The 20,058-nt window shown below is 40.6% G+C and overlaps 1 protein-coding gene across 1 annotated transcript; it reads right to left on the reverse strand.

Annotated features, from left to right (window-relative positions):
• Nucleotides 1-3,022: 3,022 nt before the first annotated feature.
• PCGF6 (polycomb group ring finger 6) lies at nt 3,023-19,949 on the reverse strand. The gene is given in 11 exon segments (XM_072340714.1): nt 3,023-4,665; nt 5,999-6,085; nt 9,186-9,284; nt 11,903-11,930; nt 15,879-15,987; nt 16,576-16,635; nt 17,728-17,783; nt 18,343-18,439; nt 19,048-19,147; nt 19,441-19,778; nt 19,781-19,949. Coding segments are annotated over 11 exon segments (1,080 nt in total). The 5' UTR covers nt 19,830-19,949; the 3' UTR covers nt 3,023-4,608.
• Between the last annotated feature and the right edge of the window lie 109 nt (nt 19,950-20,058).

The raw sequence follows: 20,058 nt of genomic DNA on the forward strand, positions 1-20,058 counted from the left end.
CCTGGGGTAGGTCTGGGTCATATTCCTGCTGCTCCAGTGATGAAAGAGATTGTTTCCAACAGGACGGTGGATGCAGGATCCCCTTCAGCACCACTTGGAGGTTCTGCAGTAACTGTGCTGATATGTACAGTGCTGAGATGTACAGCGCCTCAAAGGCTGGGAGAACCACTGTGCACAAGGAGCAGCTTTGTCAGGTAGACTTGTTTGGAATCCATTAAGGATGAAACCAAAGGAAAACAAGCCAAGGAAAACCCAACAAACATTTGCATTCCTGCCAAAGGGAAACACCTCCATTTTGAGGCTGGGGAAAAAAACCCTGTTATTCTACAAGAACGAAGCAGCATCTGCCCAACAGCCTGCCCCCATGCACCCAGCAGAGCACAGAAGGTGTTAAGATCCCCACCCAGAGAAATCTTACCTCTCAGTCCCCACCGTACACAAGAAAGGACCACCTACAGCAAATCATACTGCCAGCAGCAGGCTCTGAGCACGTCGTGCTATCGAGGAACTGCCTGGCGCCTTCTCAGCAACGCGCAGGAAGGGTTGCAAAGCAGCTCCCTTACGTACACGTTATTTTCTTCATAATCTCTGCCAAATCCTCACCACCCCCTTTTCTAAAACTAATGTTTCCCTTGGTAGAAGACAGACAGTTTAAGATTTTCATTTCCAAATGGATTATTTTATCAAGCAAGTAGGAAACACAACATCTCCCTTCCACTTGGGGAGACGTGCCTTTTGCAGATCACTGCTGCTTTGACACATCACACTAAATCAAAACACAATGAAGATGCCTCAGCAAGAATTCCGCAGGCGCAGGGCGGTATATCAGCACCACATCTCACACCAGGGATTACTATTCATCTCTCAAAAAACAACCCCCAACACAAGAGAATTCAACCAGCCGACCTGCATCCACAGCCCCTTTCTGAAACTGAAGCAAACGTAAGATCTGCTGGCTCATTCAGCAGAGATTCCAAAGGTGACGAGCAAAATTCAACTTACAGCCCCCCTTCTTCTCTTTGTGCTGAACTGGTCACAGAAAAAAGAGAGAGGGAAAAAAAAGCTGGTGGTGAGGAAGTACTGTCTGCAACATTCTCCATCTCCCAGCAAGTATCCAGCACAGCAGAACAACAGCATCTTAAACATAAACATTCAGTTGGGCACCCGGTAACCTCTCTCTGTTGAGACTCGTGTGGATAACATGACCCTCTTTCCTTCAAAACAAAAGATAATACACAGTAACATTCAGCTTGAAGCACTTTCCAGTGAAACTCATTGGCTGCTCCATAGTCTTTGGGAAGAAGTGTTAAGGTGCTTCCTTGCTTCTGTACCAATTCAGGTCCAGGTGTAAGAGCAATATTAATCAATAATACTTATACATCCCTATCACAGAGCCTCTCCATTCTAAAGATAGCTCAGCTGTATATTTGATTAGTCTCTCGAAACTTACCTCCTGATTACACTAAATCCAGATTAAATGCAAGGAAAACAGAACCTAACCTACATGGGTCAGTGCTCATGACCCGACCATAGCTCGACTGCATTTATGAGAGCTCCTGACACCACGGCTCATGGTCTTCTGCTAGGAGTTGGCTAATTTTGAGCTTACAGTTCTGCTGCGTCATTGCTAAATTGGTAACCATAAAATAAGACCAGAATTACTTTATCATGCAATGAAACGATACAGTGTCTGTAAACCAATGAACAAGCCCAAGCCCCCATTCTCTCACTTCCTGAGCATGAGGCTGGCTCATCTCCCATGAGGGCAGAGACTCCATCCCTTAGGCGGCCTGTTGTTACAGAAGCAATTCTATCATCGGAACCACAAGCAGCTGGAGGAAAGCCAAGGTTAAAAAGAGACCAACAGAAACAAAACAGCAGCAGCAGAGCTGAAAGAAGGTTGGCACATTTTGAAGCAAGTGGGCAGATTATGCAGGAAACTGCACAGCCCACGTTTCAGCCTTGACAGTTGCCAAGGGTCACCCCCACTGCTTGCTGGTGTGCCAAGCGGAGCCCCAGGGGGTACAGCGGGAGCTGGAGAACAGATAAAGCAGCAGCGCCTTGAGGGTACGCTGTAAGGTAGAAGCAAGCAGAATGTTCAGCCAAGAAAACTCTGCTAAGAATACGCTGCATGGAGGCAGCTGAGGAAGAAAAAGAAAGAAATGGGCAAATGGGAAATAAAAAGCCACCAAGGGTTCGTGCAAAATTTTCCAGGCAACATTTCTGGCTTTGAATGCAGTTTTATGCACTCCAGCTGTAGCTCCTTCATCATTGAGTAACTGGAAGAATGAAGTCTTGACTTTCCCATTTTAAGTGCTTTGTGGTTTACTCTATGGATAAACTCTGTAACAATGTTGCAGAACCCCCTTGATACTGTTACTGCTTCAGAGTGGAACAATGTAGCAGGCAGTTTAGCTGGACTCTCTGCCATTAGCTTTTATTTACGAAGCCTGACATTCACATCAAACCTACAGGCAGTGCTGCGGCCATGCAAAAGGCAGCATTAGCCTAGAAAGATAAAAATCTGAATCAACTACCAGCTTCTGTATGGCTGTTCAGCTCTGCAAAATCCTCTGGTAGGCACGAAGCTCGAGCCTGGACTGGGGAAGGATTTGCAACATAAGATGCAACTATAATAGAGCTACAGATCGAAAACAAAACTGTAAGTAGCGATGAAACAAGTGTCAGTGTGGTCAAGGAGGACACCTCATACATAGCAGGGATGATCAGAGCGGCAGAGAAAGGCCTGGCTCACAGGGGGTATGATGAGGTCTCCCTTACAGGATTCGTTGTCCTGTATCTGTGCTGAAAATTCAGCTGAGATTTCATTTCATTCCAGGTAATGACACTACAGTCAGCTCCAGGGGACAGCCTTATTATCAAACCATCTTCCATCGTTAAACCTTCTCATTGAAATGTGTGATTCTGGCAACACCACAGCACGTCCAGCAGTTTTCGTGTTGAACTGCTACAACCTCGAGGCTGACAAAGGGAAGACGAAATGGAAATGAGAGTTCAATGTAAAATTGGCTAAAATAAACTTTATTTTACCATCACAATATAGAATCTCTTATCAACACAACCCACAAAGTCTTTACAAAATAATTCCGCTTTCTAATGCATTTTAAACACTACTTTTGTACAAACCTTGAAGGGAAAACAGGCAACTGTAGTTAGGCATGTCTTTGTTTGGGGTTTTTTTTTTTAGAAGCATTACAAGAATTACTTCAAATCAAGACCTTTTCTTGTGGTGTTGCCTTTACAGGCAAAACTTAACACTTACTGTAAAGGCCTGAAGAACGATTCATGAAAGCTTTCTTTAGACAAAAGCTGCCAGTACTCCTGTGCTGACAGCACCGCAGCAAATAGGACGGTAAGCAAACATTTGAGCTAACGTAAGTGCTCTGAAATGCCTCACTAAAGAATCTTCTTCCCTTTACTACACCGACTATAGAGGGAACCTGGTTCTCAACAGTAGCTTTCATGAATCCCCACACATCAGACACAACGTGCAGCAAGAGGGTTGCACAGAAAGCTCTGTCCCTTCATGCTGCACAACAGACAATGAAAAGCTTCAACAGAACAGAACTGAAATACGACAGCTGTCACAAAACCTGGTAATTGAATATGTTAAAACAAACAAACAGAAACATTACCTACTGTCTATCCTGCATCAAGGTGGTAGGAACAGGCACACGCTATGCTATTTAACCCCTCAAACCTGCTCTCCACTACAATTCATTAACACATAATGGCAAGAGTGGGAAAAGCCACCATCTTTCACTGCTGCAAGAAAGATGTGTGCTAAAATGAAGGAACCCGTGCTCCTGCTAGTCGAGTCGTTTGACAGATTTTACATGACAGCAGAACTAGGCTATTTAAAACACAGCAAGCAGGTAGAAAGAGGTGCTACTTGTTTCCCTCCCCCCCCCCCCCCCCCCGCCTCCATGCATAGTTTAACCAGCTTACAGCCAGCTCATCTCCATTCAGACTAGAGATGCATGACCCACAATTTGGTGCAAGTCAAACTACCAGCAAATATTTTTCAAGTGCAAACAAAATTGTTTTTCTTCAAGAAAAACAACGGAATAAAGTTTGTGAAACATCATCCAACCTATTTTGGTCTCCATTTGAAGAACTGCCTTCCTCTCCCAAATCACATCTGAAGACAGATGATCACTATTAGCTTTCTTACACCAAATGACTGTTTCCACCCCAGAATACACTGTACTGCCCACTGAGGATCATCCCTGAGAATACTGTTCTAGCTAGACACTTAAAAGTAAACAAAATCCCATAGCTTAGGGAGAAAGGCTGTTCACCCTGTGAGATCTTGTGGATTTAGGAAGTATTATAAGAAATGCAGCAACTCTGAGCGTTTAAAGTCCCTGAGCTGAGTGAAATTCGATAGCTGTATATATAGGACACTGTAAAAAAACCAAAAAACAGTGGTAAAGTCAGATGTTAAGTTACAAGCATACAGCAGTCAGTGGTAGTTTCTTTTACTCGCTTCCTGTCACAGAAAATATGACGGCTTTCTTTGGTGAGAAACAGCAGTGAAGGAGCTTCATGACTTCGGATTCTTTCACCTCCTGATACTGTAGCACTCTAAGGTATGGTGAGCGGAGATACCACCAGGCCGTAGTGCAGCACAAGTAAACCATCCTAGAGAGAAGAGAGAAACTGTATAATCAGTTCTTCTCATAGCAGCTCTGTCCTCAGGGATTTTTTTTTGCCTGACATTTGTGAACCTGACCTAAATCGGAAAGGATCCAAACCTGTTAAATCCAAACGTAAGTGTTAGAGTGAGCTGACTGACAGAAGCATCATGGCACATGCACCTTCTGATGTTATAAAAGCAGCAGAAACAAGAAGTGCCCCACTTTCCAAATCCAGCATTTCCACAGAAAAGAGTAAAAAAAAAAACCAAAAACTTCCATGGCAGATGTGTGCTAGAGGGTCATGCTAATTAACTTAGATCAGAGTTCTTACTGTCCAGTTCAGGAAACACTGGAAAAACACAATGGGATTGGGTTACAACAAGGTGAGAGCTGCAAAGGGAAAAGTATCATTTGCAAGACCTCTGTGTCAAGGGCTGGGGACATAAAGGAAGCTACTCTTTTTAGCTTTTCCCATGTGTGAGTCCATTATATCCCTCAGTGACGCAGAGCTTGAGAAGGGCAGTTTCGGATAGGTGAAAATAACCTGCAGCTGGGATCACATTGCATTCGTGCAGCAAAGGGGAAGAAAGTAGCTATGGAAGCTATTTTCTCAGTGTGAATAATCTACAGTGAACATGAGAATGTGGTCAATGACAACAGCAGTTTTGAAAAGCATTTCTACATCCTGGTGAGAGCTGCTAGGAACAGTTCCAGCAATACCTGTTTGCTGAGGCAGGAAGGTTACGATGACACAAAATGCCCTTGGAGCTTAATGTAAAACATACCTGTGAAACATTCCTGTGTTGCCATAGTCTCACTGGACCAAGAAAACCATTGAATTTTAGGTCGAGTGAAAACACAAGACTTTGCAAAAAGCAAAGATGTTTCTTCTTTTCTCAAGAGAACAGGCTTGCTAGAAGTCATCACTACCATACTGATTTTGTAATAGTGAGACTTGATATACCTTGGAGAACAGAACCTTAAACAACTGTTCTCTTCGTGAAGCTGCTGACTGGTACTTAGCACTAAACATTAATCAGGAAGACCCTATTTTGACATGAAATGAAAGCCACAGAACTTCAGTCAGATCCACTTCTGCCAAGAAACTCAAACAAAGCAGTTTTCATTACAGTCATTTCCCAAGAGCATCTTTCATACTTTGTGCAACGATGAAGTAAAAAACTACATACATTTTTCAACTATGTTCACAATCTAAAGAACAATTTGCATAAGCTGAAAGTTTTTGTAAGTAACTTGTTCAGGTAAGTTGGTGTTACCTGATAGAATATTTCTTAGCCTATTTTAAAACAGCTCAAAGCCCCAGCTGCCACACATACCTGTACAGCACTTTCTCCTATGACTTGTCGGATCTCTCTCAGTGTCTGGTAGTGTTCTAGCAGGTGATCACCACATATTATGTCTACCTGTGGGAGAACACAAACATTGTCAAGTTTAACTTGGCTTTGAACTAGCAAGACAATATCTAAGCCAATTAAATTTGATAGTTCACAAAGTAAAACTAAAGCTGCTTAGAATTCCATCACAGCACAATTAACACTACAGAAATCTTTAACTTTGCTGTCAAAATGCATTCAGCAAGTAATGGGCCAGTACCACCCTCACTCCTATTCTGAGAAAGAAAACATGAGTAAATTTGCTTGACTGCTTGGAAGAAAGATCTGAATAAAACAGATTAAGCTCACTGTATATCACTGTCAACAAGTAGTTCTCGCACAGTCCTTCAAAATGTAATCAACATTTCAGTGATGGAAGTAACAGGCATACTCAGCAATTCCAAATAACATCCTCGACTGCAGCTAAACTACACCAACATCTGCAATTCCAGACAATGCACTTTTGTTAAGTAGCTGCGCACCCGAAGTGTTACTTTGGGGAAAAAACACAGATTCATAGTGAGGTATCCAAACTCCTTTTGCCTTGAGTACTACAAAAAAAATAGGCTTCTTTATTAGAGCAACCAACCCAGCACTGTTTCTCTCACAACTGCAGCTTTATTATATTCTCATTCTCAGCAACTCCTAAAGAGGGCTCTCATTTGTATATTACAATGATCAAACCTCAAAATTAAAAGCATTGCTAACATGTTGTTATGCAGTTTTCAGGGAGGGACTTTGCCACTACACTGGTCAGGGAGCATATACTGCAGTGTTGTTGCCTATCCTCTTACATGGTTATACAGTCACTTCCCACTACACCCTGTGTTTCAGCCATTCGGTTTGTCTCTATGTATGTTCCTTTGCACACTGACATTTCTCCTACTCTTCATGAAAAAAAATTAGAAACATTTGTGTCTGATGCTTGCAGACTGTATTGTTCTGAGCATTGGGAACAAAAGAATTCTAATCCTTAGAGATAAGTTCATGTATATACTATGAAATTGAGGTGGAATGCTCCATTTCTATCAGAACAAATCTTAAATACTGGTTCCAGAAAGCACATATGATATAAACTGCTTAGTATTATTGCTGCTTTTAGCTTGCAAAAAGAAGCCAGAAAGAAAACATTAATCCGGACGTAACATCAAACATCGATATCATATATAAAAAAAAATACATACACACTTGGGTACGTTTGTTAAACACCTCAAATCTTGATTGTTTTTTTCTGTTCTTTTTCCTGTTTGTTTTTTGAAGTGGTTTGCAGTTGTTTCTCCTCTTTCCCTGGCATTCTAGCCTCTACAGTTCTTACTGTAGGAAGACAGACTTGCCTGCTTTGTATTCCAGTGATGTATGAATTTAATGACTTCTCCTTTAAAAGCTATGTTCACAATTTTCATACCAAAAGGAAAGAAAAATTCTATCTTGTTCTCACTGATATAAACATGTATACACACACTTTACATTTTCTGCAGAAAGTGGAAAATAAGTATCTATTTGCTCAATATAGGATGTAAACAAAGTGGCAACTGCTGACATCCTTTCAAAAGAGAATGAGAATTCTTGATTCAAGATATCCCATAGTTGACCCTCTTGCTGCCCCAGTTTCAAATAGCAGTCACTAAAGATTCAGTGCCTTCTAACAGATTGTTTTTTTCCCCCCCACATTCACCTCCTCATATGCTCTTCACGTTATTTCCTAATCCTCTCTCTCTAGCACCAAAGGCGGAATTTCTGCCTGCTAATTGTTCTACTAGGATTCATTCTGTAATGACAAAAGAAAAATAAATAAATAAAAAATCCTAGGTCAGCATGGAAATCAGTTGCAAAACCCATGTCTCTAAGGAATCCCTGTGCTTAGAGAAATTACTATATTCTGTTATGAACAGAACCAGCAACACAAGTGATGTGAATCTACTTTAGTCCTGACTAGCTGGTAAAATTGCAGCTAACAGTACTGACAAGTGAGACAGCACTGAATACAGCTTGACCTTTTGCTTGAAGGAAAAATGAATGTGCAGCTACTTAACTCAAACACAACCTGAAAAAATCTCATTAAAACAAAGTAGCCTTTCCATTATAGCATTTATTTTTGTTAGGTGACATGCGTACTGCACTCAAGAGCTACCTCCCCCAAAAGAACATGTTAACAGGCAATTACAAATTATACTCAGCAAGTAAGACAAACTTAAAAGGAAAATGGTCATATAAGGGACAACCCCAAGAGAAAATCTGGCCTAGAAAGCACTAAATCTCAATCAATGGTTTCTATGCCAACCCAATCCAGGGAAGGACAAAGAAAACAGTTTTGGAGGTCAGCATGAATATTTGGGATAGTTATTCAAAAACTGATTTGCTTTTCTAAGGTACCAGAAACATCTGTTCCATGGGCTAAGACTGGCACAAAGAGGCTGTATCAGCAATGACAGTGTATGAGAACAGACTTTCTTCCACTCTTACCCCACAGGCTGCAGTTCACACACACACCTGCAGGAACACAAATCTGAGTGCAGAACATTCCTATTTCTACATAAAAATGTTCAGATCAGCTAAGCTGCAAGTCTCTCTGGAGTCTCTCCTGTCCTTACAGAGTGAATGCCAAGAAGTACAACGTTACTGCAGGATGAGTTCAAAGGAAAACACACATTAAAACAAATCTTCTCATTTTCTCCCAACTCAAAGTAATGAACAGGAAAAAAAAAAAAGTCATCTCAAGTTTAGTGTATTAGATGAGCTCAAGATTGAAAAATCTGAAAGATCTGCCTACATTTGCATTCATATTTTTCATTCCAACACATCCATTCACAACTTTCAAAACCTTCTTTGCTTCCCTTCAACATACAGTTTCGTTTTACTTACATTTAGCTCCTCTCTCAGTTTCTGCCTTCATATTCTCTCATGCTCATATACTTCCCTACCTACCCACTCAATTTTATCTTCGAAACAGAAGGTTATTCTTTGTTTTGAATTTCACCTGTTGAAATCTTACATGGCACTACAGAAGCTTCACACACACAATAATAAGAATTTAAACACATTGCAAATCAGTTGGGAGAGTTGCTCCTACTTCTGCAGCTATGAACAACAGAGGCACAGGCATTAGATCACAGTGAACTAGCTGACATACCTGACAAGCAGGGTCCAGATCCATCTTCCTTCTGAGGAATTTCTCCACGTGTCCAATTGTTGCCTCCCCTGAAACACGCACAAACTTCTTTTCCAAAGGCTGCAAAGAATAAACGTATGACCTTCAGACACTGAACATTTTCAGCCATCATCCCTATCAATCCCTGAACCCGACTGAAGGCCCACTAACTGCAGAAGACAGCTTAAGGTTTGGAATTCTGGATCTGTTTCCAGATTACCTCATTTGCAAAGGACTAACTATGTATTAACAGACTCTGCATTCAAACTTTCTGCTGTTTGAAACAAGTATTTAAAAGTAACAATTTAAAAGTAACTATTGACTTCAGTCTTATTTCACTAATGAAATAAAAGAGAATGGGATTTCCTATTAATTCAACACATAAATTGGTATTACAGAGCATTTCTAGAACTCTTCCCTTCAACCCCTCTCTACTTCTAAAAAGCATTTACTCAGAAGCATGAGAGATTCCCTAAGATTTGCCTTTCACCAATCTGGGCTTGCACATCAGACATGAATTCAGTTAAATGCTATCACTTTGTAATGCAAGGAACTTAACTTGCTTAACATGTTAGAAGTATTACAGATTGGGTTGGAATCAACTTAATAGTCCATAAAATACCGGAATCCATTAAAATCCTCTACTATGCAGAACAGTATGTATGAGAAATAGAGAAGAGATGGACTTGGAAGGTAGATGAGTAAACCTCTTAATCATGAAATAGAAATAAAAAGCATGAAGATACAGAAAATGTATTGAAGTAGGGAGGTAATACACAGCAAAAAATATTGGAGATGCTGTAGAAGAATACCTGTTAAAAGATGTGGTATTTCTATAAAAATCAATGGCACTTCAGTCTATGGAGCCTAATGTACTGCATTATAAGCAGTACAGAATGATTCCCTGAGAGTTACAGTGGGCAGCCTTTGGCCTTCAACATCCTCAGAAAACCAGAACACTAAAGTGATTGGAAATGCACTATTTATTAGTTAAAAGGGAAAAATACACACAAAATCCCTTTTCTGAGTATCTTTTTTTTTTTTTTTTTTTTTTTTTTTTTTTTTTTAAATTATGTTAAGAGCTAAACATGTTTTAAAAGGCCAAACCATTCCTTCTGGAACGGCATGAAGAATAGCCTGGAACAGGCTGCCCAGGGAGGTTGTGGATGCTGCGTCTCTGGAGGTGTTCAAGGCCAGGTTGGATGGGGCCCTGGGCAACCTGATCTAGTAAACGTGGAAGTCTGGTGGCCCTGCCAAGCAGGGGGGTTGGAGCTTCATGATCCTTGAGGTCTCTTCCAACCCGGATCATTCGGTGTGATTCTGTGTAATATCAGATGGAATAAATGCCTGACACAGATTTAAAATTAGAAAACACAGGTTAATAGAACGTTTGAATTGCCCGAGAGCCATTTGTGGTGGGCTCAAAATGAAAAAGACAAAAACCAAACAAAACCAACCAACCAAAAAAAGGGCAAATAGGAGACATGAAGGATTGGAGGTGATATAAAAACAAGAACACTGGGGAAAAAGAAAAATAGTGTGATAGATAAGGAGCATAAAGAACATACAGAATGCTGGGTGGTGCTTGGGAGAAACAGGTGAATAAAATTAACAGGTACATTTTTAGAATCACTGCTTCTGTTCTACAGAAAAAAAGTTCTACTTGTGAAACTGAACTTAAATTTTCACACTTTGCGCACATGAAATCTTACTTATCTAACAGTTTCAGATTGCCTCCCAAGCTCTCTCATACTGAATGTTGTTAGTATTCGTATCCTACACTTCAGTTTTGTGCTTGAAAATATATTGATTAGAAATCAACTCAGCTGAGAACAAAGGCAACTAGTAATACATACAGCTATGCAGCAAAATCAGAGTTTTGCTGCTAGCATTAACAGTAAAACATCTCATTGCTATTCTGGGCCATTTCATCTTTTGATTCCTACAATCCCCAAAACAATGAAATGCAACATTCACTGTGTTCTTTGGAATTATATCCCCTCCTTGCCCTGAACAGAGATTTATTTTCTAGATGTTTAGCCAAAACAGCGGAATAGCATAGTCTGCAGATCTCTAATTACAGCCTATGAAATGACACAGGCAGTAAAGAATGAGCAGTGCTTCCACAGATCTCAACTAATTCAGTTTAGTGTAACAATGCACAGCAGAAGAGATATTCTTTAGGAGGACAGGGAATGCTATTTCTTACTCATCAGAAGAACCACTGTTGAAACAACTAGCTTTATCATAGAAGGGATGCAGAAAAGCAGTTTGCTGCAGGCTATGGGAGTGCTGTCCAGAACATTTGCAGCTTTACATAGCCAAGCTTGTCACAACTAGACATCCTTCTTCAAAAACCTGTTTAGAGAATGACTACACTTCTGCTTAGCATTCCAAGAAAAGCCATACTAATGCATCTTTTGGTGGGAGATATAAGAATAATAACCTAGATGAAGTTTCATCAACATAAGTTCCATTCTCCTACCATACCTAATTCCCTCACCTTGGAAGTATTCACTTCCTACTCTGTGATGCTACACGACAACAGGTTTGAGCATTTGTTGCTTTCCATTATGCTGCTAAAAGTTCAGGCTGCCCTCAATGTAAGAAAAACAAAGACAAGCTAAATTAAATACGTTCAGTTTATATGATTTACTTCAGAAATACGTATAAGAGAAAAGTTCAAATCACATCTGCACCTTAAAATTCCCTGTGCCTTCGTTAGCTCTGAAAAACAAGAGAAAACACAATCAGTATTGCTAAGGTTAACAATTAGTAACACCCTCAAGCTCTTTATTATAAGAACTATTTAATTACTAAGTAATTACTATTTAATCACTTATTAATTACTGGCATATCAAGCTCATTTTTAAAATAAATTCCTTTCACTAAAATCAAGTATACGAAACAACATTAGTTGAAAGTTATTCATCTTCTCCTAGCCTTTATTTGGTACCCCCATTTCTTTCTTTTGAATTCAGTTACTCAGGACTTTGACAAACTTTATCTATATGAAATGAAAAAAGCAACACACACTAAAGCCATATTTCACATACAGTATCAGGTAAGTTTTGATATTACAATCTATTCCTATGAATGTTGTTTAAATATCCATACTTCATCATCCTCTACAGTTGGAACCTTAATACACAGTTCCTAGAAGCTGCTGACAAAACATGCCCAATCATTAAAGAGGCTTTCAGTGCTTTCCAGACTATAATTACAGGATTAATGGTAATGCTATCTAGGAACTCAGGAAAGCAGCAAGAACTTCTCTGGAAGGTCAAACACAGAGGTGGCAAATGACCAAATTCCCAGCTGGTCTCAATGGAGGTTCATTGGTTTGGATAGCCTGAGCATGTGAGCTCCCACTTATCTACGCACAGCATTCCCATCCTATAGCATAGTGTACAAAGTTCTCACTGAATTAAGCCCAATACATGACATTTCACTACTCTTGCATTACTGTGGCAAGTGCATATGTATGACAGAGGTAAAAATACAGTATTTCACTGTTCTGAAGAGAGCCAAGGAGAAATATCAATACAGATTGCCAATATTTCTACTGACTATTTAATACAGCAATGCTTGTTCAGACCACACACTAGCATGGCACTTGCAGATTAGTGTAATTAGCTATCAAACAGATTTAAGTAGCATTATCACTGATTTTTGCCACTGAATTGAAATGTAAAGTTACTAGGAAGCAAACAGACAAGCGTTTCCACTCTTGTTACTCTCTTTGATACAGTTCCACTGTTTCAGAACATTGTTCAATACATCTAAATACAAGGCAGAATTTAAAGCTTATAAAGTAACAATTATCGCTGGATTGTTCCACCTACTCCAAAGGGCTTTCTTAATATTCCACTGCCAAGATAAGCTCTTTGATTTTGACCTTGGAAGAAAACAGATTAAACCTTAAACACAGAAATAAGATCAAACATTAAAAAAGACCCTAACATAAACTGCAAAACAGATATTAAGTCAATTTCCTTCTTTAATTTGAATCTTTCTTGTCTTCACTCACCTAAATAATGAAAGCAGAGAACACGTCTGCATACTGTAGATTGTATTTGCACAATTGCACTTGCTCTGGTGCTAAACTACAATAGAAACTTGAAATAAAGCTACCAGAAAAACAAATGCAACATAGATTCAAAAGCCATCTTGATCCACATACAAGCATGTACATGCTTAATTCATTGTGAGGTATAAATTGCCCTTCCATTTCTTACTCTGCAAAAGAGAAAAATGTACCTGCTGAAAATCACCCAGGGTCACAGTGGGAGTAACCAGGAACCATGACAGTAGAGCTCTAAATCACTGTACTTTCACCACTAATTCAAACTGTATAAGATCCTGCAGACAAGATAACACAACAAAGCTTTCTACACAGGGATCAAGAAACAGTGTTCCAACCTGAAAGGGACGTAACTGGAATCCAGTTTCACTTATTTGAAGTCATTTCACATCGTAACTGGCAATATGACACTCAAAGAGAAGGCACTGTTGGGGTGAGCAAGTTCCTTCTGCCACCTGGTGGGCCAGCACAGCACGGGCTGCTACCTGACAGGTCCCAAAATGAGCATCCCTCACACTGTTTTCTGTACAATACACACTGAACTTTGCTTCACTTTCCTTGTACAACATATGACTCTTGGCTTTACTTGTAATGATCCTGCTCATAACAAAAAAACATTAATTTCCTCCTTATCTCACTTCTTCCAACTCAGAGATGTGTTCCAACATCATCCTACTCAGAAGAACAGCAATGTAATACATTGTTTAAAAAGAATCTAAGACAGAAAAAAAACCAAAGGACAGCCATGTGTTCAACCTGAGACATCATCTAAAACTGAATTTGTCTGCAGAACACTTCATAGTACAGTCTTAGTCATGACCCTGACTGCTTTACAATGTATGTACATGCGAGCACAAAATAATCCTAACAGTCAAGCATGGAAAACTAACATGGAATTCAATTAAGTGGAGACATAAGCATATTCTATAGCATGGCAGGGATTCTCCTGTAGATATTTAGCTCAAGAAAAACACCCTCTAATCCCACAATCTCCTGTCTCAACTATCTAAAGAAATGAAAAGTACACAACAAAAATCCACATAATGGGCAACAAAAAATAAACAAGTCACACCACCTACATGATCAAAGTTTTGTACACTGAATTAAAGAAAGCACAGTAGAAAGATTGGAGCTAAGAAATAAAAAGGCTAGGACAACCTCTGTAAAAAGTAAGGTCAGACAAGGTTGGTACACTTTGCTACTAGAGTTTCCCAAGTTCTGAACACCTCACCTCATTCATGTAACAGTTTTGCAACATTATGTGTGTGAGCTCTCAGAACACTGTGCAGACAGCCAGGCCAAAGGCAGAGGCAATCTGCATGGAAGAATATGCAGTGCACAAGAATCAAGTTGCATCCTCCCATCAATTCAATCAGTTCTGCACCGTGCAGTGCACTCGGTAGTTACAGCTTTTATTCCACACATAATCATTTCTCAGTCACTGCCCTGTAAATTTGCAGATAGGCAAAGCAGTACAATTTCTGCTTCCCACACTCCTTTAAACCGCTCCAATGCTTGGACTGGAATTTCCCCTCCATGAGCTATGACTAAAGGTGATGTCTGATTAAAAATAAAGAAAGAAAGCTTCAGCAATAAGTCATTCAAGTCTGAGAAACTGTCTGGCAGACTTGACAGCAGACTACACTATTTGTCCCATCTAAACCATTTAGGGGAATGCTACTCTTGCTGCTCAGGTTTCCTACCTTGTTTTGGTCAGATACATTTAGAATAAAACTTGCTTCCTGTGAATTGTCTAACTGCCATTAACCGCATTTAACAAATTCATTGTAGGTCTCAAGTTCCCAGCGCACTGTCAGAGTTGCTCTTAACCCTTAAATGTTGGTAGACATCGCATCAAGAACACATTTCTTTTACCAAAGTAGCACCATGGCTTCAGGCATACTGTTTGCAAATACTTAACTGGTAAAGCCTGGCTACAGTGAGCTCTATATTACTCAGCAAAGCAGTAACAGACTCCCCCAGGCACATGTCAGAGTTGCAATACAATTTGTAACCCAGACTAGAGTGTTCTGGTCACTCATCTGCATGTGCTATAACCCTGAAGGAAATTGTACTGCCCCAAACAAAATCACTGCAACCACAGTGATTTCAGAGATGTTCCTTTGCTTCCCTTTCCCCAGTTCAGAAGGGCTACAACCCTTCCTGGTGAGCCATCCTTAGAAAACAGTTTTTTTGTTGCTAATAACAGAATGTCACATACAACTGCAGCTGCCCAGTTACATGACCAAGATCTAGTACAGTCAACACTAACAGTACTGCCACCTACAGGGTGAAAGGAACCATTAGAGACAGGAATGTTGTTCTATATACAGAAACTGCACTACTTTTAAAAAAAACAAAATGAATGTAAACTGTAAAGTTCTAAGCTTTTAAAAAAATCTATTTCCTTAAAAAGATACCTTAAATATTTTATCTGCATCACCTAGACATGCAAAATAGCTGAAAACAGCCTCCCATCTGCTGCTTGAGATGAAAGAAGTAAACACTCAATAAAGACAAAAGAGTTAAAAACAGCCCAAGAGCAGAACCCTCACAGCAGCAGTTTGCTCAGACATTTGTCCACAACTTACCCAATGAATTCGAGCAGTATTGAGATGTCAAGTTCTGGTGGAATCCGGAACACGGAGCCCAGAACCTTTCGAGGTCTTCCTCTGCTCGCTGGAACTGGCTGTGGGACAGCTAAAATATTCAAATAGCCAAAATGCAAACACAGGTTGAAATAAAAAACGGAGTAAGATGCTAAAACGTGCCAACCAAAACAGATGAGCTCAAAGGGAAGAAGCACCCATGATACTCATTTTGTTTTTAAATCAGCTCTGTATACATTTCTTGCTGTGTATTTGAACCAGCATTTTGTCAGCTTTCAGCACAGCAATTCTCAAAAGATGTTTTTTGTCTTACTATCAAACAAACAACTAAGATAATCCCTTATCTGTCAATGGACATTCAAAGTTCTTACCCATTAGACCTCCCTAACTTACAATATTTATTAGGGGCTAGAAAATACAATTAGCAAATAATTCACATATTTTCCTGGGCAAAAGTAAAATATAAACTGTAAAAATACCCAAACACAACCTAAGTTTCAGTGTTGCTAGTTTCCACGTCCTGCTTTAGTAACTTGAGAACTATGGTAACCAAGAATCTCACATTTCCAACACCACATATTTACTTTAGTTGTGAAATAATATCTCAAGGAAATCTACTAAAAATAAATGGGATGGTAAGTATCTCCTTAACAACATCCTCTAAATGATTATAGCTCACCTGGTTTGGGCACTTCTAATCCTCTTTCTTTATAGAAGTCATGCATTTGTTTTTTTTCTCCTGAAAAACAACCCACACAGAACAGACTGAAATGTTATTTCAGATACTGAGAACATACAGACAGTTTCCAATGGTTAGAGCTGAAAAACTTTCCAAATGCCAACAAATTTCCACTATCATTAATATTCCATACGACGTTCAACTGCTTAAAATACCCAGACATAGCAAAAAGCTTTAAGTTGGACAAAAATCATACTGAATTATCTGCACAAAACAGGATCCTTCTGATTTGTTACTACTCTGACATTTACACCATTCAGAGTCCATACATGCAGTCCACCCAAGCAGACTGCATAGATTCAATGGCTCCCCAGGTACACAGTAATGGACACGAGGCAGTGAATGTACATAGTCAGAAAGAAAAACATAACAGCATTGCAGATTGAAAAATAAAAACAATAAAACCAAGATTTCAGAGAATCTGTCAGTCCCAGCAACTGCTTTGTTTTTCATTTTCCTCCCCCTCTTGAGACAAATGAACTCACAATTAGATGAAATGACGTTTTCTTTACTTATACAAAGCATGAAGCATGGCTACGGAAAATGATCTGTATATGTACCCAGACACAGTAACACCTGCTTTGCACGATAGAAAACAAACCAATACATCTTCAGCACAGCTGTAGTGTCCATCATCAGAATTGAGGCTTTTTCCTGCTGTGGTGTTTTTAGGGAAAAAAAAAAAACAAAAAACCCCCTCACAAAAAAATAAACTTGCTATTTTAAAAACAAAACGCACATTAGCTTGCATACAATCAGGCCTGAAATAGGAATCTGGAACCATTAACAAGGCTCACTTAAGCACCACAACTGCTTCATTATAGCAATTAAAAATAGAACTTCCAGATCTCTGTTGTATATCATGTTACATTTTACACGTATAGACCTGTCCAGGGTACACACAGCCATGCATAGCAAAACTTAGCAGCCAGAAAAACACCACTTGGCACAGATAATTCATTAGGATCGATAGCCAAACGTTGTGAAACTATTTTTAAGGAGCTCAGAGTTAAAATGGGACTTTGAATTACTGTCCTTTCTGCTCACTCTTCCCAATCTCTAGATGGCAATAAAATAAAGAAATGGACTTACTTTCCTCCAAATTGACAACTAATTTATAGACTATGTCTTGTAGTTGCCTGTCCAGTCTATCAAAGAGAAAAAAAAAAAAGTCTTTAATGTAAAGAATTCTTTATTTCACCAAATTCTATGAAAACTGCTAAATACACTGTTGAAATGATGTAAGAGAGCAGCAACTCCACCTGCCTAAATTCATGTCCTACCAAGAGCTCCAATAGAAGAAGCCATATTAAAAAAAACCAAAATGCAGCACCCTACAAGAGCAATTCAATAAATTGAAACTCCATTTTCAGACCTAGTAAATACACCAGGCCAACAAAGATTGGTCTAAAAGTCAATAGAAGCAAATAGCTTGAGATCTTTCTCACATAATCTACAACACTGCACAAGAGCACAAAATTACCCAGGATGGAAGGGTAAGCAAACCCTGGAAAGAGGAAAAAAAGAAACTGAATAATTTTATTGTCACTATTGAGATGAAGCTTACAAAAACAAAGAACACTATGACTTCCTTGTAACTGCTCCTTCATTTGGAACTGGAAAGCACTACAGGCTGTAAAATCATACTTCCAAAAGCAAACAGCAAAACGTGATGTTATGCCTACAGAAGTGGGACAGACTTATTACCTGATATTATAAAGGGGCTGTGTCTGATGTACAACTATATTGCATTTTGGACATCTGTTGCTATAGTAGAAGTGTCTCACTATGCAGCTTTTACAAACTGTAAAAAATAAATAAAATCTTGTAAGTCATGTGTCCATTCCACAATAACATCTGCTTAAGCAAGAGAAGCAATTACATTCAGACTTGTCGAATAGCTCATTAGAAACAAAATAAAGTAATCCAGCAGCACTAACAGCCTGTACCATACAGGTTACAACACATAGGTTTATAATCCTACTGATACAAAGGTAGGTGTTAAATATTCTAAGTGCAATACCCAGGATAAAAGCAGAGTTAAGTCAACAGACAGACTGCTACAGATCAAAGGTTTGCTGAAAAGCATCCTACAAGCAATGTCAGAAGAAGAACCGAGGTAAGAAATAACTCTGCAATTTTCATTGTACTTTATGCATGCTTAACGTATGTAACAGTTCTACTTTCATTTTACCTGGGCTTCATCCTTCCCTACCTCCCTCCTAACCTAGGCAACTAAATTGACTTAATCCTTGACTGAGTTAAAGATTTTCTGGTGCTTGACAGCACGTTTTCCTTAAGAACGATCCAGCTTTAAATAGCAGATTATCTTTGCTTAGTCAGAACACCTCAACATCTGGTTTTCGGTCACACTGGCAGCTGAGTTCTTAGAATAGAAGCACCGGTACTTACAGGTGTGCAGACACTCCGTGATAGTCGTAGCATCAATAAAGTAACCTTTGCAGATGGAACACAGGATGTAAGGGGTCAACTCCGCGAGGTTTATCATACGCTACAAACAAAAACAGTTGACAAGAATTTAAACACCGACGCAAAGCCACGAAGTCACCCGGTTCCAGCTTCCAAACTACCACATCCTTCGTCTTCCCACCCCGAATCCTCCCCAGCCCCCCAGCACCGGCTGCCCCCAGCCCTCCGCGCCCCCTCCTCCCCTAAGCGCGCCGCCGCCTCAAGCCGCACGCGCCGCGCGGGGCACGCCGGGAGCTGGGCCCGCCTGCCCCGCCAACGGCCGTCGGACGGCCGTACCTCAGCGCTCCCCGCCTTTACACCCCTCCTCTCCTTTACCTCCCGGTCGTCGTCCGAATCGAGCTCGCCGTCGTCTGTACCAAAGCGAACCCCGGCGTCCCCCTCGAGTTCTTCTTCCTCCATCTCCTCCTCCTCCTCGTCGTCGTCTTCATCGTCCTCATCGCCGCTGGATTCCGAGCGGCTGCGCTCGAACTCGAAGGGCAGAGAGCGCGACCCCGAGCAGCTGGGGGCTCCCTCCATCTCCTGCTCCTCATCGGCGGGGCCCGCGCCGGCACCATCCCCGCCCGACAGCCCCGAAACCACGGAGCCCGCGTCTGCCTCAGCGTCCATCGCTCGGGCCGAGGGCGGGCAGCGGGATAAGCCGGCGCTGGGGTGGCCGCGCACGCGCGGGTAGTGCTGGTGGATGCGGGCCGGCAGGCAGCGCGCATGCGCAGCAGGCGTGCCGGGAGATGTAGTTGTAGCAGACAGGGCTGGGAGTCCGCCCTGTAATCATAGTGCGGTCCGGAGGGCCTTGCTGCGCTCTTCGCTCCTCCGGCTAAGAATGGAATTCGGAACCAGCCTCATAACGGTCTTCTCCAGGGAGGACGCCAGTTGTGGCTCGTTAATACAAGATCGCTGTCACATTGAATACGAACTCTTGTATACACGCACGGTAAC

This window comes from Excalfactoria chinensis, chromosome 6 (genome assembly GCF_039878825.1).
Source record: "Excalfactoria chinensis isolate bCotChi1 chromosome 6, bCotChi1.hap2, whole genome shotgun sequence".
Taxonomy (NCBI): Eukaryota; Metazoa; Chordata; class Aves; order Galliformes; family Phasianidae; genus Excalfactoria; species Excalfactoria chinensis.